This window comes from Mesoplodon bidens (genome assembly GCF_964165515.1).
Source record: "Mesoplodon bidens genome assembly, chromosome: X".
NCBI classification, from domain to species: Eukaryota; Metazoa; Chordata; class Mammalia; order Artiodactyla; family Ziphiidae; genus Mesoplodon; species Mesoplodon bidens.
The window spans coordinates 33,983,993-34,008,333 of NC_138163.1; the positions used below are offsets into that span (position 1 = coordinate 33,983,993).

The 24,341-nt window shown below is 36.7% G+C and overlaps 1 protein-coding gene across 3 annotated transcripts in view; it reads right to left on the minus strand.

Annotated features, from left to right (window-relative positions):
- Window positions 1-1,573: 1,573 nt before the first annotated feature.
- XIAP (X-linked inhibitor of apoptosis) overlaps window positions 1,574-24,341 on the minus strand; it is a 43,838-nt gene continuing 21,070 nt past the window's right edge. Inside the window, exons 2-7 of one of the 3 annotated variants that reach the window (XM_081221292.1) lie at window positions 21,485-21,568; window positions 19,454-19,553; window positions 17,743-17,821; window positions 15,850-15,892; window positions 12,099-12,299; window positions 1,574-6,082 (exon numbers count right to left, since the gene is read on the minus strand). In XM_081221292.1, coding sequence (XP_081077418.1) covers window positions 5,889-6,082; window positions 12,099-12,299; window positions 15,850-15,892; window positions 17,743-17,821; window positions 19,454-19,553; window positions 21,485-21,536 — 669 coding nt within the window. In that variant the 5' untranslated portion in view covers window positions 21,537-21,568 and the 3' untranslated portion in view covers window positions 1,574-5,888. Of the gene's footprint in view, window positions 6,083-12,098; window positions 12,300-15,849; window positions 15,893-17,742; window positions 17,822-19,453; window positions 19,554-20,659; window positions 21,569-24,341 lie in introns of all 3 variants that reach the window. The other 2 variants (XM_081221290.1, XM_081221291.1) reach the window with 2 other exon arrangements.

Below are 24,341 nucleotides of genomic sequence, written 5' to 3' on the forward strand. Positions count from 1 at the left end.
CTAGCCTTTATCTACCTTAAGATTTTTATTTTGGATACAGTTAGAGACCAATATTGACCTTAGTGTGGATTTATGTAACTCTGAAGACCTTTAGAGACCTAAAACCACTACAAGAATTTTCTTTTGTGCCACACTTTAAAAATTTCAGACCTAAAAAAAGAATTCAGAATTGCTACTTACTATGAATTAGAGAGGCGGACCACTTCCAACTCTATCATTTGTAGATTAACTGCTCACATTTCACTGAAGATTTGGCTCTTTCTAGAAGTGCAGGTCTGTTCTGTACAATTTCAACTAATTGCTGTCACATTAGTGCTTATAAGTGAGACTTCAAATACTTAACCCTTTCACTGCTTGATTGGAGGACAGTTTAATGGCAATGAGCAATGTGAGGCTATTCTGAACTTGGCAGTGTAGGGGCTTAAGAATGATTTTCATTATCAAATTCAAAGAGTACTGTATGCAAGAAAATTTTGTTGAAAAGTGGAATCAGAAGGGATTTTCAGGATGTTGCATTTTAAGTCTTCGCATTTTGGTAGCAGGAGAAAATACAGGACTGGATCAGCAATGAGTTACAAGGAGAAGAAAGGTTAAGGATGACAGTCATCTGCAGAGAGCTACATCAATTTAACTCACAGGTTTCAGCCATTTAGTTATTTCTGGATTCGGACCCCATACCATATGCCAGTGGTTTTCAAACTTTAGCCTGTATAAGAACCACCTAGAGGGTTTGTTAAAACACCAATTGCTGTGTTACACCCCCGAGTTTCTGATTCACTAGGTTTAGGTTGGGGCCCAATAATCTGTATTTCTAACAAGTTCCCAGGTGATGCAGGTGCTGCTGGTCCCCAGACCACACTTTGAGAACCACTAGGTATCCATACACCATGCAGTTAGCCTACCTTTATATATATATATATATATATATATATATATATATATATATATATATATTTATTTGTTTGCGGTACGCGGGCCTCTCACTGTTGTGGCCTCTCCCGTTGCGGAGCACAGGCTCCGGACGCGCAGGCTCAGCGGCCATGGCTCACGGGCCCAGCCGCTCCGTGGCATGTGGGATCTTCCCGGACTGGGGCACGAACCCGTGTCCCCTGGATCGGCAGGCGGACCCCCAACCACTGCGCCACCAGGGAAGCCCTATTCCCTCACTTTTTATTCCACCAGATTTGCTTGTAGCTTCTGAAACTCTCTGGGCAGCTGCCTCTACAGACTCACAAAAATCCTTCTCTGCTGCCTGCCTCAAAGGGGCAGTGGCTTCTTAGGTCTCTTGCTTGTTCAAGCCTTGTTATGGTGACTATACTATCTCTTGAGTCAACGAGGCCAATCTTTGTGGGGAGGGGGGATTCATATTTTACACATGTTAAAAATTAACTTTTTATGCACTTATAGAATTCTATAAATTAATTCGAAAGCAGATGTCTTTTTTTAAAAAATATGATCTGACTTGATGTGTACCCTACCGCCTGGCCCAATGGCATAGGATATATTTAGGACGTTACATTGTATTTAATTTTCTTCTGAGAAAATGAAACTAAGTAATAAGATATCATTTTAAAGAATAGCGCTTTATTGAATAAGTTTTATTCACAGAAAAATAAGCTTTAATCTATGATGACTGCCAGATTTTACAGTAGAAAGCAATTGTCTTAGTTTTCCATACTAATGGAAAGGTTTCTACTAAATGAAAAGAGCCATAAAATTATATTCACAAATATAGTACTCTCTCTCACACATTTCACATGATTCTTCACAACACTAACACAATGACATAAGAATCAGTCATTTTGTCAGGTTAGATAAAGTGTAACAGTAATGAAAAAAATGCAAACTCTTCTAACAAAAATTACATTAAAGCCTTTGTTACATCAAATAAAAATGCAAATTTGTTGCTAAGTATAGACATAATGACAAAATATATAGTAATTTTAAATGTTACACAATGATGTAATGATACACAAGAATGTAATAAATGCCAAAAAATCTATATGCATTTCTGCAAACTTTAGACTTCAAAATAGAATCTTACCACCCAAACATTAATGTAGTATTGTACAGTTTGAAGCTATATGTATTTGATTGTCCTATTGTATTAGTTATAAAGTATCATTTAATATGTAGTGAAGGTTATGGTATGGTATACAAGAAAAAATAAACATTTGAGACCTCCCTGGAGAGGTAGCTGGAAGTTTTTCACCGTCAAACTATGTCCCAGTCTGGGCTATCACTAATTAGCTATATAGCTTTGAACAAATCATTTCACCTTTCAGCCTCAGTTGCCTTATCTGTAAAACAAGAGGGATGAATTTAGATACTCTCTAAGGTCTCTTCTAGCTCTGACACCCTATGATTCTATTATGCTGCAAATGAAATTCACATTGTGCTAAGTGTACAAGAGTCAAACTGAAACTGATTATGAAAGTGGGAATAAGCCAACTGTTTCTATTAGGGAAGCTCAACTAAATTTGGTAAGAATATATTTTTCAAGTTATTAAAACAGGAATTTAAATATTTTTGAGGATTTGACCTACTTGTTCATTGTAATTTGCATCTTGACTATGACAAACAACAAAAAAAATGAGTAAGAGTCACTGAGTTATCATCTAAGTTTTAGCCCACATTTCCGGAGTCAAGGCATATCCACGGAAGGTAAAAGAGTGTTAGGTAGGGAATTAACATTTATAACAGGTATTTTACACATATGGCCTCCTTGAACTCATAACTTTGTAAGACACGTACTATTCTCATTTCACAGATGAAGAAATGGTTACCTCTTTTTTCTTTTTAAAGCAGATTTGGCTAAAAATAACCATATTTGTCAAATATTCCCTCCTGCTTTCTTATTTCTCTAATGGAAATGATACACAACCTATCCTACTTCTCCCACCCCTCCACCCCTTTTCCCCATATTCAACAACTGGGTGAGCAGGAAATAAAACAATGATTTTGGTCTAAAGGGTACGATACGTGGAACTAATGCTGTGGTGGTAGTCTCCATTCAGAGTTCAAAATACCAATTTTATCCACTAAAATGAAAACAGGAAAAAAACTACCAACATTTAAATAATATAACAACAAAAGATCATAATACACAGGGCCAAATCACATCATATACATTCACTACACCCATCCTACCCCATCTTAGCCCCAAACCAAAGGGAAAAAAAAATAAAAACAAACAAAAAATCTAGTAGGAAAGGCAATACAAAGCTACTAATTAATAAACTGGAATTTATTTTATAAACACTAAACCCATTTCTCAAAAATTAAGACAAAGCTTTTCATCAGCACACCAGATTATTACAAATAAAGATAATTATTTATTACAAAACAACGTGACTCTTCGCATGACTAAGATGTAGTAAAATAGGTGGTGCCTTTTGAAATCTTAGAGTGAACTTTATACAGAAAAGGAATGTCTACATGTAGATACTGAGAACTATTTTGGGAAGGGGTAGGCAGAGATTTGGATCTGGCTATATTTTTGACCTTGCAAGTGATCATTCTTTGCACAGTTAGATGGGAAGGATCCAGGGCTTTTCATAGTGCAAACAAAGACAAACATTGCTAAGTCTTTAAAAATTGGATTAGAAGTTGGAGTGCTGAGTGATTTAAGAACCTGAAGCAACAGCATTTCTAAACAATTCTTAAAATAAACTTGATAGCCATATCAGCTTCATGCATTAAATTTCACAACTCATGGGGAGAAAAAAGGTCTTGCTTAACTCTAAACATATAAGTTTTAAAAGAGTTTTAATGAACTGAGGCTTCCAAAACTGGAAAAGCCTTATGTTAAAACAGTTCAGTCCTTGGCCAACAACTAGATTGAACTAACTACCTGACTTGGAGCTGACATGTCCTGGAAAACACATTTTTAAAACTTTAACACTTTTCTCCCCTTGTAATTTAAATTTAAAGCTTAAACTATACATGTAAAATTTAACTTAATGAATATATAACTAAACCTAAGTAGAAGAAAGTGCAAAGGTAAAGAACTGAGGATTTACATAGTAAAACAAAAACAGGGCAGTCATTATTTGATTTTAAAAATTCTCATTTAAATTTGCAGTGCTTTAAATGAATATCAAAGTAGTAATCAACAGAGGTTAAGAGACCATAATACTCTTTCTCTTAGAAAATACAACAAAAATATAACTTTTAACAGTTCCACTCTCAAACTTTTCTCTACAGTAAAATGCCTCACTCACCTCTACAACAGGTTGTTGTGAGAATCTTTGTCTGGGTGTTCTATGAAGCATTTTTAAACTTTCATTTTCTTTTTTAATATATACTGATTCTTATTCAAGTTTTATTTTCTCTTTAATATTCAAACAACTATTCTTCTTTTCTTGTCAATATTTTATAATTTCCAATAGGTTTTTAAGGATCTTGAGAGAACATTTATTTCAGAAGTATCTACTACTATTACTAGACAAGAAAACAAAAAACTTAGGTAAAGACTTGACATTTTGTCTTATATACATCTTAATCATCCTAAAGGTAAAAACTCACATGAAACTTTAAGATACAAGATGATATGAGAATCTCAACATGGAAAGCTGTCACTATAACTACGAGCAGTGTACAAACATGCTTCTACTTTTACCTACATAAGCTGACAGATGTTTAAAATACTGGGTTAACGAAGATCTTTTAGTAAAGTGACTTAGGCAGGCTTAAACTAGCAAGGATTAAGGATGAATCCTTACTAATTAATTGGAAGATCTGAGACATATTTTATATTTCATTTTACAAAATCAGGAATATTTATTTTGAAACAAGAGAAGAAGACATGGTCTACCTGTCAGAAAACTACCACTCAGAAATATTTTTCATCCACAAAGCAGGAAAAACATATAAACATTTAAATTTCACACTGGCACCAAAAAGGTTAACTGCCCTGCCTTCTTGGATTAGAAAAACTGAAGCTGAGCAGTAAGTAGTTTTGCAGGCGTTTGAACATGCCTAAGCCTTTAAATCAGTAAAATACTTTCTAAAAATTCTGATTACAAAAGTAATACAGACTTATAAAAAATTCAAACAGAACAAAATAAAAAAAGTAGAAAGTGAAAGGTCCCTCCCTGTAAAGCCCCTCTGGGACCCATTCCCCCCTCCCCAAAGAAACCACATTTAACAGTTTGGTGCCTATCTTTCCAAATCTTCTGTTCTATATGTATATAAAACACACACATCTCACTTGGTTCATTCTATACACAGTGTTTTGCCACTTGATTTTACACTTAATATACCTTTGACATCTTTCCATGTCAGTACGTGTAGGCTAGATGGTATTCAATTATTAAATACCCTTTTAACAATGGCAAAATCATTTTTAAAAATCATCCACCCAAGTACATGTGTATAATTTTAAAAGAAAATGGAGAAAATCCTAAAACACAAACATCTAAAGATAATCTCTATCTTTCTACCAGTGTAGAATAGTTCATTCCTTTTTCACACAAAACAAATTATGTGATTGGGGAGAGTAACTCTAATCTGTACGTTTACAAAGAAGGCTCCATTTGTTAAGCCTATCTAAAAAGGATGAAAAAGTCAGTTGATTAATTCACTTACATTTAGAAATCTAAGTCAGTGTACTACAAATACATATTGTGATCAGTTATAATAATATGATGCTTCTTAGTCTAGGGTTTCAATTAAATAACAGTGAAAAAATAGGACAGATAATACAGCTAAAATCCTGAAAAATCCAGAAATTCAAATTTTAGATTGCTAACTATAACATCACAGTTTACATTTTTTTCCTACTTGGTAGCAAATGCTAATGGAATTCAATGCTGATTTCTTAAAGTTGGTTCACATCACACATTCAATCAGCGTAATAAGAATATAACACGCCTACTGTAGTTAGATTAAGACATAAAAATTTTTTGCTTGAAAGTAATGACTGTGTAGCACATGGGACATTTGTCCACTGCTTCCGCACACTGTTTACAAGTGACCAGATGTCCACAAGGAATAAAAACTACAGCAATATTTCTATCCATACAGATTTTGCAAAGCTTTTCCTCTTGCAGGAGCCTTAGCTGCTCTTCAGTACTAATCTCTGTACAAAGAGAAAAAAAAAGTGTTAATTTTAGACTTTCTTAGTTGTTTAAATTCACTGAAATAATGTGAACCCCTACTATGTGCCAGACACTAATCAAGTGTTGGGAGATAGGATGACTCACATATGGCATCTGCTCTTAAGTAGTTCACATGCTAGTGGGAGAGAAAGATGTGAGCTGAGGCTACGGAGGTAAGCACAAAGTGATAAGTTCTATAATAAAGTTACATACAAAGTGCTCTGGGACAAGACCACAGAACAAGTTCTTCTGTTCAGACTAGCTGGGGAAGGCTTCACGGGTTGGCGGCTGTTGGATGGGGGAGGGGGAAGTGGAAGAGTGACATTTAAAAATAGCAATTTGCTAAGCAGAGAAGCAAGGCTTAGGTAAAAGAAGTAGCATATAGAAAAGGCATGGCTTATTCCAGAAATGGAGGGATGGATTTGAGGGCCACTTCTGAAGTGGGACAAGTAGGATTTGGTGACTGGATGTGAGGGATGAGGAAGAAAGGAAATAAAGTTGATTTCAAGATTTCTAGCACAGCTGACAAGGGGATGGTGATGCCAATAGGAAATATAAAAGGAGGTACAGGTTTGGGATTTTCAAGATTTTTTGAGGTGTTTGCACAGCATCCATATAAAAATGTCCAACAGGCAATCGGAGAGTCAAGTCTTGAGATGAGAAGAAGTCAGGGCTAAAGATAGAGATTTGGGTGTCATCAATACACAGGTGGCACTGAAGTTCTTGCTTAATTCAGCCTTTGTCAAACTAATTTTTGTGAAATGTTAACAAATATGCCATAGAAATGTTTCACTGTCATATAACTATAATGACAACATCAACAACAGCAGCAATTAACAGTAATATAGCACTTCTACTATGTGCTAGGCAGTATTCCAAATGCATTACTTATTATAACAACCTTTGTAATCACTGTATACCAGTGTATACCAAATTTAGCCTCACATGAGAATCACTTGGGGCATTTGTTTAACAATATATTCTTTGGCCCCATTCACTGAATCTAAAATAATGGGGTTGAGCACACTGCCATTTGGGAATCATGACTATCAAGTTCAGGGCAGTATAATAAAGCATATATGCCCTCTTAGAAGTTCAAAATGCATTTCCCTATTTAACTACAGAGTTCATTTTTCATGGCATCTCTTTTAACATTCTGGGGAACACTATTCTGAAAACAAGTTTGGGAAACAGTGGTCTAATTTTATTCAACAAATACTTACTGAACACTTAGCTAGGTTCTAGGCATTAGAGATAGAACAATTAACAAATATATAGACCCTGGGCTCCCAATCATTCATAGACAAGTAAGGAACACAAGCAGACAGGAAATTATAATACAGTGTGATGATAAAAAGTAATTATAATGTGTCATGAAGAACACAGGAAGGGTGTGTGTCCGTGCACACACACAAAAAGGGGAGGCTTCCCAGAAAAAATTATACCTAAACTGGGTCCTAAAGGATGAGTAGGAGCAAAGTAGGAGAGGGAGACAGCTTTGGGGGACAGGAGCAATGGGAGAAGAGGGTTCTGGGCAGAGGAAATGACATAAGCAGGCTCCAAGGAGAGAGACAGAACCAGGCCTGCAAGTACACAGGTAAGGCTTAGGAAGAGAATCTGAGGGGGAAATACCATGACATGAGGCTACAGAAGGTTAGCAGGAGCCTGATCATGAAGGATTTGGCAACCCATGTAAAGGAATTTGGACTTGACACCGAGGACCCCAGGAGCCAGTGAAGGGTTTTAACCTGGAAAAAAATATCAGAATTGCTTCAGAAAGGTTTTCTTGATTAGTGGTGGAGAACAGGATTATATAATCTCTTTTTTCTTAAAAGGCAACTTCCTGGGCATAATCAAAACTCAAACATGGAACATAGAGATAAGAAGATAAACTGCCTGCCCCCAAGAAGCTTGTCTAATGGGCAGGAGGGAAAAAAAAAAAGTTCCAAAATGATGTTACAATTGCTTTAACAGCAGAGAGAGTAGAGGGAGCTGCAAACTCTGCTATGGGTATTGGAGAAAACTTCAAAGAAGTGACCTTTGAGCTGAGCCTTGAAGGATGAGTTCAAGAAATGGATTTAAGGAACTGGGGGTGGAGTGGGGCATCAGATGAGGTATACAAACAGGAAAAAGGCATTCGGGGCATAGGAAACAACAGAAGCAAAGGGATGGCATTATAAACTGATTTATATTATATGGAAGCATCTGACCAAAAAAGTCAGAATAAAGTATATATTCATGCCATCACCAAGACTGTGGTAACCAGTGCAAGCTAGCCTGTCAGAGGAATATGGAAAAGTAGAGTGACTTGGTGAAGGGAAAGCACTTGAGATAACAGGCTTTCTGCTGCCGTCCACAAGCAGAGGGACTCGGAGATCATGCAGAAGCAGAAAAAGGCAAATAAGAACGAAGAACCCAAGTAACTTCATGTCCAATCCTCTTGCACTTCTCCTGTGTGCCTAGAGCTAGTCCCACCATGCTAGAGTTTCCTCCTGTAGTGCTCACAGGTCCCAGCACGGCATTCCCTTTGCCCTGAGTCTACAGCAGGTCTCTTTTGTGCTTCCTTCCCTTCAGGTAGTCTCTCTACACCTGGGCCAGTCCTGGGGGTATGGGGACTACCCCTTCCCAGCGTTTTTAAAAAAGTAGCTTTGTAATTCCAAGAAAAATCAAAAAAAGGAAGACAATTAAGTAATTTACACGTTACTTTTGGATGTAATGCCACAATGAATAAAAAAGGACACTGGATCAGATACCTCCAGTAGTCAAATTTACAGAGACAGAAAGCAGAATGGTGGTTGCCAGGGGAGGGGGAAATGGGAGTTGTTGTTTAATAGGTAAAGAGTTTCAGTTTTGTAGATGAAAAGAGTTCTGGAGATTGACTGCACTACAGTGTGAATGTACTTAAAACTACTGAACTGTACACTTAAAAATGGTTCAGAAGGTAAATTTTATGTGTATTTACCACAACTGTTTTGTTTTTGGCTGCGCCGCGTGGCTTGCTGGATCTTACTTCCCTGACCAGGGATGGGACCCAGGCCCTCAGCAGTGAAAGGGCCAAGTCTAACCACTGGACCACCAGGGAATTCCCCACAATTTTTTAAAAAGTAAAGAAAAAAAAAAAACAAGAAAAAACAGGAACACCGGACCAGAAGTCAGGAAACCTGAATTTTACTCCCAACTATCTGAGTGACCTTGAGTAACAACATATCTGCACTTCAGTTTTCTCTGAAGTAATGAAAATTTTATATGATCTTTAAGGTTCCTTTCATTCCGATTGTTTGTGATTCCATGTTTGCAGACCACAATGGATGAAATGTCATGCCTACCAAACACAGATATCATGAACTCCACTTTTCCTACCTTATTTCAGGCTTGTATACAGACACTTACTTGAGATGGTGATAGTCTGGGCATTCTTTCCAGACTAATAGTTTACCTCTGGCAATTACTTCACTCTAGCCTTTAGAGTAACTATTGGGTTCTTTCCTTTCCTGAGGTACCTTTCCCCTTCTACTTCCTACAAGGCCCCCTTCTAGGTCGGGAGGTTCTGGCACATAGCAATAAAGGCAACAGCTAGATAATCTTTGATGTTATTTGCTAAGATTTTTACTACATTATTTTAAACCACTTCTAGAATAAACTGATGTTGTTAATGTTCCTATCAGAGCAGATTCAAGTGGAAAGACAGACTGATAAGAAATGTGTATGGGTTATTTGATTTTTACATTATGTTCTGTAATATACACATAAGGATTAAAGCAAGTGCCTTAGCACACACATGAAATAAAGGGCTTTATATCATACTATGTTGTTTTTAAAAAGAAAGAAAAAAAGATACTAATTTGGTACTATCTTTAGAAGACTGGGGTATTCTCTGTCACAGAGCCAATGGGATAAAAACTAGTATTGAATCTAGGATTTCTCAATGAGTAATAATAACATTGTACTTTTTTCTAATAACTTCCATCTGCTTTACTTCAATTAGGCCCACCCTCTATTTTGTATAGAATTAAAAGATTCTTAGTGCCAGTCTTTCCTCATCAGCTTTTGGGAAGAGAAATAGACAGCCGTCCTCCATGAGAAGACAGCCTGTAACAATTACTTGCCTCTCAATTTTGTGAGACTAAGGAGAGATCATGTGATGAATTCTAACCCGTGCCCCTGAGAGCTGGCATTTGTTTAGGCCCTCCTTCCCACACTACCCTGGCTTGCAGTCTCAGTAATGAGAACCCCCCACCAACTCCCGTTGGATAGAGGACAAACATGCCCCAATGCACTCTGTCCCTTGTTCTCTTCCTACTGCAACCCACTAAATCTTTCTGTTGTAAACACCTTCAGGTATAAAAACTAACACCTTATTGTCAAACTTAATTAAGCTTGAGTTGTGGTTAAGGGGAGAATGGCACAATCACTTGTATCACGAAGTAAATGGTTTGTTTCACCATCACCAAGACACGTGGAGCTATTATAGGTTTAAAATACATGCATCTTTAAGGAAAAGATGCTTTCTTTTACATCAACTAATGTAATTTAAAACATCATTAATGTTATACTGTTTTATGACTTATGTAATTATCTGAATAATGTTTCAAAAGCATCTGAAATAACCTAAAGATCAAAAGGGTCTTTAAGGTTAAAAAAAAAAGTGAACTTTTAGGTTCATTAGCCCTTGGAGAGTTCTCATCTTTTGATATAGGTGGTCAAAAGCTTAGAGAACGATTATAATAAAGTACCCCAAGAATGTATTCAGTTTGATAACTTTTCTTTAACCTCCAATGTTGTTGGCAAGCTCTAGAGTAGCTGTCATCCTTAAAGGAGAAACTTGTATTTTTTATCTTTCTTTTTCCTAAAAGGAGGTTATATACTTCTCTTCTACATTATTTAATACACTTTCTATACATGATTCATAGTATTAAGATGCCATTAATTCAAGCTCTATTAAGCAATATGACCCCTTTATATATTTATATCATATGAAATGTTGCAGAACACTCTAAATCCAAAGAGTTTCAACTATAAAACTTACAGTCTACACACAATGATAAAAGTTAGTCTTTGTTGTTCTTTATCTAAAATAGAGCATAAACTCACACTTTTAAAATGAATGGATCACTGGATCTTATTTGGACCCTGAGTAGAACAAATGAACTGTAAATACATTTTAAGACAATGAGGAAAATTAAAACCAACTGAATTTCAGATGATATGGAGTTACTGTTAATTTTGTTAAATGTGACAACAGTATGTTATGGGCTAAATGTCTGTCTCTCCAAAATTCATACACTGAACCCCTAACCCACTGTGTGATGGTACTTGGAGGTGGGGCCTTTGGGAGGTAATTAGGTTTAGATGAGGTAATGAGGATGGGACTCCATGATGGGATCAAGGTCGTTATAAGAAGAGGAACAGAAAGCAGAGTGCTCTCTCTCTTGGCCATGTGAGGACTTAGAGAAGGCAGCCATCAGCAAGCCTGGAAGAGAGTCTTCACCAGGAACCAAATCTGCCTGCACCTTGGTCTTGCACTTCCCAGGCTCCAGAACTATGAGAAACAAATGTCTGTTGTTTAAGCCACCCAGTTTACAGTACTGTTATAACAGTCTGAGCAGATTAACACACAGTATTAAGGTGATGTTAAAAGAAGTCCCTATCTGTTAGATATTTATTGAAGCATTTATAGGTAAATGATATTTATAGGTAAATGATGTCTGGGATTTACTCTGAAATACTACAGCAAAGAAAAAAAGGTGGGGGAAGAAGTGAAACAAGATTGGAAAAGTCTTGATAATTATTGAAGATGGTCGATGCGTACATGAGGGTTCATTATACTATTCTCTCCACTTTTGAGTATGTTTGACAGTTTTCATAATAAAAAGTTTTAAAAAACATTTATCCTAATATGAGAGGAGGGAAATGAATGGGCCACAAAGTCATGTAAGATACTATCCATAATGAAGTGATGTTAGGTGTGTCTTACTTTTTAAAAACAGGCATGCGTACCTTTCTGTAATGAAGTCTGACCTGATTCATCTTGTGTATTGTCTTTCTGAGCACTCACTAGATCTGTAACCAGAACCTCAAGTGATTTATAGTTGCTCCCAGATGTCTGAATTTTTTCCTCCATTATTTTCTTAATGTCCTTGAAACTGAATCCCATTCGTATAGCTTCTTGTACCATAGGATTTTGGAATATGGTATCATCTGAAATGAAAATTGGTGAGGAAAAGGATCATAGAGTTTAATTATTTTCATGAACATAACTCAACAGCAAAGTATAATTAAAAAGAAAAATTTAAGCAACAAGCAAAAAATCAAAACCAGGGACTCCCCTGGTGGTCTAGCAGCTAAGACTCTGCGCTCCCAATGCAGGGAGCCCAGGTTTGATCCCTGGTCAGGGAACTAGATCTCACATGCCGCAACTTAAAAAAAAAAAAAAAAAAGGATCCCAAGTGCCGCAACTAAGACCCAATGCAGCCAAATAAATAAACAACAACAACAAATCAAAACCAAAGTTGCTTTGGGAAGAGGATTTAGAAATATCTGGGCATTGAAGAATCACTTTCAGAATCTTACAACAGTTGAAAATGCAATGAGTATGTATTTTGTAGCATTATGAATTGAGATTAGGTGCTTTAAAGACTACATGAACAGTGCAAGATAAGGTCAAACAGATAAGAAAAGGGTTAAGTGCTTCAAAAATCTGAAAAGCGTGGATGTCTTTAGTGAATCACCAGTAATTATTTTGAAAAAATCATGGGAAATAGAGGAAGACGCAGTCTGTGACCTTGAATGTATCAGTTTCCTATCTCTCTGACTTAGTTTCTGCAGCTGGGGGTGGGTGTGGACTAGATAAGGCAAGAAAGCAAATAGAGTCACTTTAATGACACTCAAAGTAGGAATACAGATTGTGTAGTGATGTGCTAAAAGAGGAGACTTCTCCTGACTCATCAATTCCACTCTTCGGTATTTTTTTTCTTTTCCACGCCGCACAGTTTGCAGGATCTTAGTTCCCCGACCAGGGACTGAACCTGGGCCCTGGCAGTGAAAGCGCCGAGTCCTGACCACTGGACTGCCAGGAACTTCCCCACTCTTGGGTATTAAAAATGAGTACATATATCCACCAAAGACATACACAAGAATATTCACAGCAGTGTTATTTATAACAGGCCCAAACTGGAAACAACTCAAATGCCCATCATCAGGTGAATGGATAAGTAAATTCTGGTATATTCAAATATTACACAGCAAGAAAGAAAAATGAACTACTGCCACAGACAACATGGATCAATCACATAGATATGATAAACAAAACATCATCATAATGATGAACCAGAGACAAAAGAGTGCATACTGTATGATTACATTTTTAAGATGTTCAAATCTAATCTATGGTAATAGAAGTCAGAATATAACTTGAGGGTGGATACTGACTGGGAAGGGGCCTGAAGGAGCCTTCCAGGGTGGTGGAAATGTTCTATATCTTGATCTGGGTGATGGTTAGATGGACCTCTACCTCATACCATATACAAAAATGAACTCAAAATGGATGAAACACCTGAATGTAAGAGCTAAAACCATAAAACTCTCAGAAGAAAACACAGGTGACCTTGGATTAGGCAATGATTTCTTAGATATGACACCAAAAGTATAAGCAACAAAAAACAGACAAATTGAACTTCATCAAAATTAAGAAGTAATATGCTTCAAAGGACACCAGCAAGAAAGTGAAAAGACAACCCACAGAATGGGAGAAAATATTTGCAAATCATATATTTGACAAGGGACTTATATGTATAATGTATAAAGAACTAAAATATATAAAGAACTATTACAACTCCATTAATAAAAAAAAAGTAACCCAACTAAAAAAAGGGCAAAGGAGATGAACAGACATTTCTCCAAAGAAGACATACAAATGGCGCATAAGCACATAAAAAAATGCCCAACATCATTAGCTATCAGGGAAATGCAAATCAAAACCACAATGAGACACGCTTCACACCCACTAGGAGAGCTGTAATAAGGAGACAGACAACAAGTGTTAACAAGAATGTGGAAAAACTAACTGAAACCCTCATACACTGCTGGTGGGAATATAAAATGGTGCAGCCACTTTGGAAAACCATCTGGCAGTTTATCAAAAGTTTAAACATAGAGTTACCACATGACCCAGAAACTCCACCCCTAAACATATATCCAAGAGAACTAAAAACATATGCCCACACGAAAACTTGAACACAACCGTTCATAGCAGCATCAGCATCATTCATAATAGCCAAAGAGTGGAAACACCCCAAATGTCCACTGACTAATGAATGGATAAACAAAATGTGGTATTATCCATATAAAGGAATATTTTCCACCATAAAAAATAATGAAGTACTCATATATGATAAGGGTTGAACTTATATGACTGGATGAACCTTGAAACCACACATTATCACTCCATTTATATGATACGTCCAGAATAGGCAAATCCATAGAAACAGAAGTAGATAAGTGGTTGTTTGTGCTTGGGGGTCGAGGGGCCGCAATGGTGAATGACTGCTAAGGAGTATGGGGCTTCTTTCTGGGGTTATGATAATGTTTTGCAATTAAATAGTAGTTATGGTTGTACAACCCTGTGAATATACCAAAACCCACTAAAGTGTATACTTTATACGGGTGCAATTTTTGCTGTATGAATTATATCTTCATTTAAAAACACTAATCCTAAACCAGAGCAAGAGTCTTACTAGGCATAAAAGGAAGAGTATGCAGTATAAGGATGATTATTATCAAGAAATGTTATAGAATCTTTGTTTCTGGATAATTTCAAAAATACTGGCTGGAATAAATGATTTCTTAAACTGTATTATTTATGCACATTACAAAACCTTAATCAAATAGTATCAAATTGGCTCTCCTTCTCTAGCATATGTATGAATGATATATAGTATTCTCTTGCCTTCTAATCCTTAAGATACTAAATAGATGATGTTATGAGTATAGGGAGTGGGGAATCACCAGACATATTCTAAATTAAACTTTACCATTTTTGAAACATGATGCCTAGGTTGAGAATGAGATCTGTAGTGTGATGTAGGATTCAGAAGACCTTATTTACAGTCCTAGTTCCACTAATGCTTTGTAATGTAACCGTGGGCAGGTCACTTAACCTCTCTGTTTCTTCATCTGAAAAGTGGGATAACAGTATCTTCTTTGTTTCACATAATATCTTTCTGTGCACACTTTAGTTTTTAAAGATGCCTATCATGAGTAAATAATCTTTGTGATAAAAATCCTCTACCTCTCTAAAAGGTAATAGGAGGTAAACAAACCAAACCATACTCCTTTGTGAAGAAGCTGGGGAAGGCAAAAAGATGGCATGGGATAAGGAAGCAGGAAGGTTAGGGCTGATCATAGTGATGGCACATTAGTAGAGCACTGGATGCACAATCCTGGCTAACTAAAGAAACCCCATTGACAAAAATACACTTAACGCTTTTTGTGATTTTAACAGAAATAACAATGGAGAGCCTACAGCTGTTCCTCTCGAACTTGGAAAAACTGTCCAACCTCTGAACCAATGTTCCCAGTATATAAATATCCAACTTAAATTTATAGGCACTTCATTAATTCTTAAGTCTATAGCAATCTCATCTAAAAGATATATACCTTGAAAGAATCAGTTTACCTTTCCACCTTATAAATAACAAGTATAATAAATTGGCAATGAAATTAAAGTATTTATTTTAATAAGAATATTTACCAATTCTTTTAGTTAATGATGGTGTTTTTTCAGCAGTTCTCGTCTAAAATAGAAATATGAATTATAAGTTAGAATTCCTTTTGGTAGAAGACAATTACTTCAATTTGAGAAGTTATGTTAATCATGAGTTTATAAATTAGCTTTATTCCAGTTGAACATATGAATATTCACAAGAGGCATATAGCCTGATGAAGCTAGAAGTTAAAAGATCATCTAACCCAATCCATTCACTTTACAGACAAGAAGCTGAGGCTCAGGGAGATTAAACAACTTGATTGAGGCAATACAGTTCATGGGAGGGCCATAATGGCAACTCTTGTGTCTCATTCTAGTCCAGGGCTCTTTCCAAAGTACTGATGCCTTGGCCACCCCAGGCCACACTATCAATATAGATACCTTTTTGAGATTTTAAATACTGTCTGTGAAAAGTTAAAGACTAGTAGTACAAAACACATTATACAATTCTAATTTCAGAAGGCTGAGGGATTCAAGTGTTTTAGTTCTTCAAGCCCATTTTCGCCTACAGTGATACTTAAATCAGTTCATCCTGATTCCCTTTTCACAAATTTGCTTTAGCTTAAGAAAAACGAGCACTCTTCAAGATCTCCCCTTTAAGCTCACCATACATTACTGTTTTACTTTAAAAATTTTTATTTTATATTGGAGTATAGTTGATTTACAATGTTGTGTTAGTTTCAGGTGTACAGCAAGGTGATTCAGTTATACATATACATATATCTATTCTTTTTCAAATTCTTTTCCCATTTAGCTTATTACAGAATATTGAGCAGAGTTCCCTGTGCTATACAGTAGGTCCTTGTTGGTTATCTATTTTATTTTATTTATTTATTTTAATAAATTTATTTATTTTTGGCTGTGTTGGGTCTTCATTGCTGTGCGCAGGCTTGCTCTAGTTGGCGGCGAGCTGGGGCTACTCTTCATTGGGGTGCGTGGGCTTCTCATTGCAGTGGCTTCTCTTTGTTGCAGAGCACAGGCTCTAGGGGCACGGGCTTCAGTAGTTGTGGCACAAGGGCTCAGTAGTTGTGGTACAAGGGCTCAGTAGTTTTGGCACGCAGGCTCAGTAGTTGTGGCTCATGGGCTCTAGAGCACAGGCTCAGTAGTTGTGGCGCACGGGCTTAGTTGCTCCGCGGCATGTGGGATCTTCCCAGACCAGGGCTCGAACCCATGTCCCCTGCATTGGCAGGCGGATTCTTAACCACTGCACCACCAGGGAAGTCCCAGTTATCTATTTTAAATATAGTAGTTTGTATATGTTAAACCCAAACTCCTAATTTATCCCCCTCCCCACCTTTTCCCTTTGGTAACCGTAAGTTTGTTTTCTAAGTCTGTGAGTCTGTTTCTGTTTTGTTAAATAAGTTCATTTGTATCATTTTTGCTCACTGACTTCCTTTTGGTCACACATACCTTCTTTTGGTGTCTTAACACCTCCATCAAGCCTTCTGCCCTGGGGGCGATTCTGTTTCTTCAGGTGATTTTGCATAACTCTCTTCTGAACCATTATATTTTGTTTAGCGGTGTAGCAGAGTTATATTTTTTAACAACTACTTTTTAAAGACTGTTTAGGTACACAGTAGAATTGAGGGGAAGATACAGAGACTTCCCATGTACCCCTTGCCCCAACACATGCGTTCCCTCCCTCATTATCAACATCCTTCCCAGAGTGGCACACTTGTTAAAATCAGTGAACCTACACTGATACGTCATAATCACCCAAAGTCTATAGTTTACATTAGGGTTCACCCTTGTTGTTTTACATTCTATCACCATACACTATTAATCTAAAATACTACACTGTGAATTTTATACCAAGAAATCATTGCAAAACAAATTATGTAATATCTGAAAATATATATTCTACAATATGTGACTTACCAGAGACTCCTCAATTGAATGGGTTAAATGAATGTTGTTTATGTATTCTTGTCCCTTCTCTTCTAACAGATATCTACACCTAAACAAATAAAAGGTTAAACTTTAGTAGCTCATAAATTAGTAAAGTATAATTAAAGATATAACCTCCATCATCTTAATTAACTTGCTTTTTGATATTTCTAAGGAGCCACAAAATAAAATGTTACTCAATTCCCTATTAAACTATCATTTTAAGGTTAAAAAAATGTTCCATTTGTTATCCTAATATGCTAATGTCAGTAGAGCAAAAATATCAACTTGAGAACTTTCAGCTTTTACACAAGTTATTAAATTAGCACCTTGACATTTAAAAACAAGTTTTAAGTAATCTTAACGAGTTTTATTTAGAGATTAACCAATTGTACATTTTAAAGGAATTCTTTAGGCTTTCAGCCTTTCCTTTTAAGGTTGCTTAAGGTTAAGATTTATTTTCAAATGATCATTCTGAAGTTTTAAGTTGTACTATTTTGTAGGCCAAAAATCCACATCACTGTACACTGTACACATCTGTGTACTTTAAAGAGGCAACATGGCAAAGAGACGTTTAGAATATGTCATCATTCTAAGATGCCACTGAGTGTAAGCAGCATGCTTATATTATGTACTACCACTGCCAATTAAATTATGACCCACCACCAGATGTGTCCTGATTTCAGAGATCTGAAAACGTGACCAACTGTGTGCCTTAGAATCAGCGAGATTCAGTAATATTTGTTAGAGGGCGTGATGGATTCTTAAGGAATCTCCTTGGCAATGTGGGCTCTCATGCCCATCATTAAAGAGCCTACTTCCCGCAGTGGATAAGAATCTGCCTGCAATGCAGGGGACACGGGTTCGACCCCTGGTCCAGGAAGATCCCACATGCCGCAGAGCAACTAAGCCCGTGCGCCACAACTGAGCCTGTGTGCTGCAACTACCGCAATGAGAAGCCTGCACACTGCAATGAAGAGTAGCCCCCTCACCACAACTAGAGAAAGCCGCACAGCAACAAAGACCAACAAGGACAAAAAATTTTTTTTAATTTAAAAAATAAAAAAAATAAAGAGCCTACTTCCAACAACAACAAAAGCATACATTCCTTTTTTTTTAAAAAAAGTAATTAATTAATTAATTTGGCTGCGTTGGGTCATCGTTACTGCACGGGGGCTTTCTCTAGTTGCGGCGAGCGGGTGCTACTCTTCGTTGTGGTGCGCGGGCTTCTCATTGCAGTGGCTTCTCTTGTTGCGGAGCATGGGCTCTAGGTGCATGGGCTTCAGTAGTTGTGGCTCACAGGCTCAGTAGTTGTGGCGCATGGGCTTAGTTGCTCTGCAGCATGCGGGATCTTTCCGGACCAGGGCTCAAACCTGTGTCCCCTGCTTTGGCAGGCGGATTCTTAACCACTGCGCCACCAGGGAAGTCCCATACATTCCTAATTTGGTGTTTAGAAATAGAATCATCTGAACGTCATAGATGTGATACATAAGTAATAAATGGTTTGGTCACTGGAGAAGGCTTAGGTGTTTTTTTTAAATGTATATAAAGTAGGTGACCCCATTTTTATAAACCTGGTGTGAATTTCAAATTTCAGTTGGTGAAGGCAAAAATAGCTGACGTGAAAAGTTATTCAAGTCTTCCCACTGCTTATGTACTGTCCAACTTTGCCTGTCACTGAAGGAACATTTAAATACCTTACCCTGGATACCACCTAGCATGTTGTTCCCAAGGGTCTTCACTGGGCTTCCAATTAGTTAGCCCTCCTCCACAGTGAAAGCACTTTACTTTATCACCTTCACCTAAGAAACACACAAGTAAAAATACATGTATTTGGGCAATTACAAGCTTACCCCAAAATATCCTTTTAAATACTATAAAATTAAGCATTTCTAAATTACATGAAAGTCTCATAGCTTAAAGAAGATATCTGAATTCACATCTAAGTAACAGATAAGATCATTTGAGGAGGAAATACACACTAAATTCACTGATTCAATTTGAGGTATTTTACAGAAGACAAAAATAAAATTTCCCAATTTTTATGTGAAAAATCACAATTGTTTTAACATATGTCATTTGGGGCCATCAATACTACATTTACTTTTTCAAACTGTGAAACTTTAACAATAAAGTTGAGCATAATGAAATTACAGGATAAGTTTCTCTAAGGTTATAGCTATATGACACTAAACAAACTTTAAAGATTGCTATATAGTACTAAGTAAATAAAATATTGAAATAACTTGTATTTTGTATTTTGGCACTATTCAATCTTAAAGTAACTGGGTCAGATATATAACGGTATAATTTTTCTGAATATTCCTGGAAGCCATCACACTAATGGCCCTTCCTTCCCTACTGACATGTCTACAGCAGTCCATTTGAAAAGTGCTCATTTTAAGCAATAAGGCATCTTTCGAATATACAGGGCGGCTTTCAAATATATAGTCTATGTACAAAAGGCAGGTATCAATTTTAACATCAGCCAAGGTAAACTCCCTAATGTTAACTCTTCTTATAGGGTTGTTATGAGGCATAGAGAAAATGCATGTAATATACGTATTGAGCACATATAGTAGGTGTGCAATAAATTATAGTTAGTATTACTATCAGACCTACTCTTCTATCAGGGATATCTATCATCTTTTGCATGTCATTCTTCTCCAAAACACAATTACATAAAGATAAATATGACTCATAATACGGTAATCTTTTCCACGTAAATTCAGTGGTTATATTACAGATTCAACATAAGGGTTCACAGAATAATACTAATATAAATAATGATGTCAGCCTACACCTAAATATTTACCAGTTCAGGGGGCAAATGGCATCTATTTACTTTTTAGGAGCCCTGGGATAGTTGGAAAGTTATTTATTAGCCTAATTTTATAGTAAAGTTTACCTAAAGCATAAAATCCAGCTCTTGCAAGCTGCTCCTTGTTAACTGAGTATATCCATGTCCCAAATGTAATGATCCGTGCTTCGTAATCTGCCATGGCTGGATTTCTTGGAGGATTTGTTGAATTTGGGAAATTCCTATCGGAACTCACGACATCAGATTCACTTTGAATATTAAAATTCCGGCCCAATACAAAGAAGCAATTAGGAAAGTGTCGCCTGTGTTCTGACCATGCACGATCACAAGGTTCCCAATTTTTCAGTTTCCCGCCACAACAAAAGCACTGTACTTGATCATCAATACCCGTATAGTAGAGTCCAGCACTAGCTAACTCTCTTGGGGTTAAGTGGGCATAGTCTGGCCAGTTCTGAAATGACTTTAATCTAGCTTCTTCACTACACATGGCAGGGTTCCTTGGGTATATGGTGTCTGATAAATCTACAACCTGTCCAGTTCTCAAAAGATAGTCTGCATGAGTCTCAGATGGCCTTTCTAAAACAAAATGATTTCTGTTTCCCAGATAGTTTTCAGCTTTGTACTGACCATTTTGGACACCAGGATTTGTAGGCTGTGCAGCATTACTTTCGAAATAAAAGCCATTGATAAATCTGCAATTTGGGGATACTTTTCTGTGTCTTCCAACTGCTGAGTCTCCATACTGCCATCTATCTACTGCTGCATGACAACTAAAGCACCGCACGGTGTCTCCTTCACCAGTGTATAGAAAACCAGCTCGTGCTAGTGTTGATGCTGAAACAGGACTACTACTTGGAAAATTAGCAAAAGTTTTCAATCTATTAAACTCTTCTACAAATTCTTCATCCTTACTGATGTCTGCAGGTACACAAGTTTTAGATCCTTCAAAACTGTTAAAAGTCATCTTCTCTTGAAAATAGGACTTGTCCACCTTTTCTAAAAAGAGAACATTACATTAGTAAATCCAAAAGTGTGAAACACAAGCAATATACTTTTGATATTAGGCGTTAACAAATTACCCACTGATGACACAATATTTAAGAAACATTCTAATTCTAAATACTAGAATTCTACATTACCACATGATTCAGGTTATAAAGTAAAAACTAGCAGTTTTGTTTTCTCTTTTAGAGGAAAGTAATATTTAAGCAGGTAAATCAGAACTATTCATTTTAAGTGCCTATTTTACATAAATATGAAAACTATGTGATGCAGAATATATTAAAATTATTAACCATGTAAAATCATTAATTAGGAAAAACATGAAAGAAGCATAAAATATGCAGATTCTTGAAGTCTATGCATAATTGTTATAATGGATCATTGTATATTCAAGGCATCTAAGTTCAGTTTTTACAATTAAAAAAAAAGAATGTTCAGGGCCTCCCTGGTGGCGCAGTGGTTGAGGGTCCGCCTGCTGATGTGGGGGATACGGGTTCGTGCCCCGGTCTGGGAGGATCCCATATGCCGCGGGGCGGCTGGGCCCGTGAGCCATGGCCGCTGGGCCTGCGCGTCCGGAGCCTGTGCTCCGCAACGGGAGAGGCCACAACAGTGAGAGGCCCGCATACCGCAAAAAGAAAAAAAAAAAAAAAAAAAAAGAATGTTCAGAATGTCAATGAATTTTTAATATTTCTTTATTGATTAGCAAAAGATAAGTTTTATTCACAATGTTGGTTCCAATGTATTAAGAGCATCAAATGTTTATGGTTTTCACGTATAAACAGTCCATTTTTGTTAGAATTGGATCATTTCAAATGTATATAATACTGCCCTCTAGAGGGTGGCACAGGAAAAATACTAAGTACTTGTAGACCTTAACTGCAGTTACTTTTGCTATCAACTGCCCACGGTCAAGAAACAAACTGTTCAAATGGAAGAGAAGTACTATTGTAGCCTCATTAGAGCTGCCAAATTACAGCTGTGTAATATTTAACCAAGATAAAATACTAAAAGGAACTGGTTGGATTATGAGAAGAGTGGCCAAGATAATTTATCCTCCAAACCTGAACTCTTTTGAAAGTGAAAAATGATGCTACTAATAATTACACTGGGACAAGAGGCACAAATAAGGGTTGCCCCAGGCAAACCTGGTTCTCTAGAACCTCACACTGTTCCTGACACTGTGCTCAGTACATGCTTGCCAAATGCAAAATAAAAGAATGGTCACAATGACTCTGTCTCTACTTCATATGTATAGTAACTGATTTCTTAGGAAGAATTAGCAGCTCTTTGGGCATTATGTTGGCACAATATGTCTTGGAACATCATCTCTCTTGGAGTTAATGTTCAACAAAAGGCTTCTGTCTTGCAGGCTGGCAATGGACTTCAGTCTTTCCTGGACCCAATTTACAATGGTATTAATTCATATACACCTCAAGAGCTGAGTTATATCTGCATACAACAATTTTTGGAAGACAGTCTCCATGATTTTTGATTATTGTTTCCCAGATGTCTGAAAACATTCCAACACTAGCTTCAAGACTCTTTGTTGAATCAGCATAAGGTAGATGACAAAAACCAAGATTCAAAGAAACCAAGGCTGGCTGATAGGCTAATGAGATAAAATAGGGATATGTGTAAAGTCTTATACTCTGACTTTAAAAATCTGTGGTACAACTAAAGGAAGATGGGATATTGGTTTGGAAAGAAGTCATGTGAAGAGAAACCTCCAGATTAAAATCTTGGGATTTGAGTTAATTACAAACTCATCATGAGCCAACATTACATGGCAGCTAAAAAACTTGAAGTAACTTCAGTCTGCATTAACGTACAGGTGTGCAAAATCCAGATTCAATTCTGCTACATACTGAGTATTATTTTTAATTCTGAACACATTTTAGAAGGGACATTAACAAAGTCCATTCCATAGAGAGCAATCAGGATGATGAAAATGGTATCCTATGAAGAATAGTTGGAAGAGTCAAGTATTTATCTCAAAGGGAAAAGAAAATTGTAGGGAGAGGGGTGTAGAGGATAGAATAACTATCTAAAAGGCAGTCATGTAGAAAAGGGATCCAAATTCTGTTTAGCTTGAGGGCAGAATTAAAGTTAATGAATATAATTAAAGCCAGCAGACTTTAACCCAATACAGGGATGAACAGCTACAACAATCAATATCAGTATAAAATGGATTGGGTTGTCTTGTAGCTTATGAATTCCTCTCATCACTGGAAGGGACTCTGGCATGGACTAGGAGACAGGATTAAACATTTCTAAGTCTATAATTATCCTGAAGAATAAATGCTGAATATAATCTAAAACATATGAAAGTTACCTTCTCTGAGGTGGTTAAGTTTTGTATCTCAGGTCAATCAAAATAGAAGTGTAAAATCAATGATCTATTCTCATTTCATAATAGTGAATATTTTGCATGGTTCAAGTAGTCATCCCATTTCAGATAATATTAGATAAAGCTCCATCATTCAACACTAGCAGGAGAATCTCTATTTGAAGCTTTCAAGTGGAGACCTCATCTTCCCAGGGGTTATTTCCATACTAATAGTTTAGATTTCACTGTTTTGAAAAGCAGATATTTATTCAGAAGCATTCAACTGAAAACTACATATACATTATCAGAGTGTGAGCTTTTGGAGAAGGATGAGAAAACAGAACTACCAGAAAGGTTAAGACTAAAAGAGAGAAAACCGACTGACAAAAGACAGAAACCTTGGGACTGGAGGAAAGTGCCAAAAGAAAGGGATGGGAGATG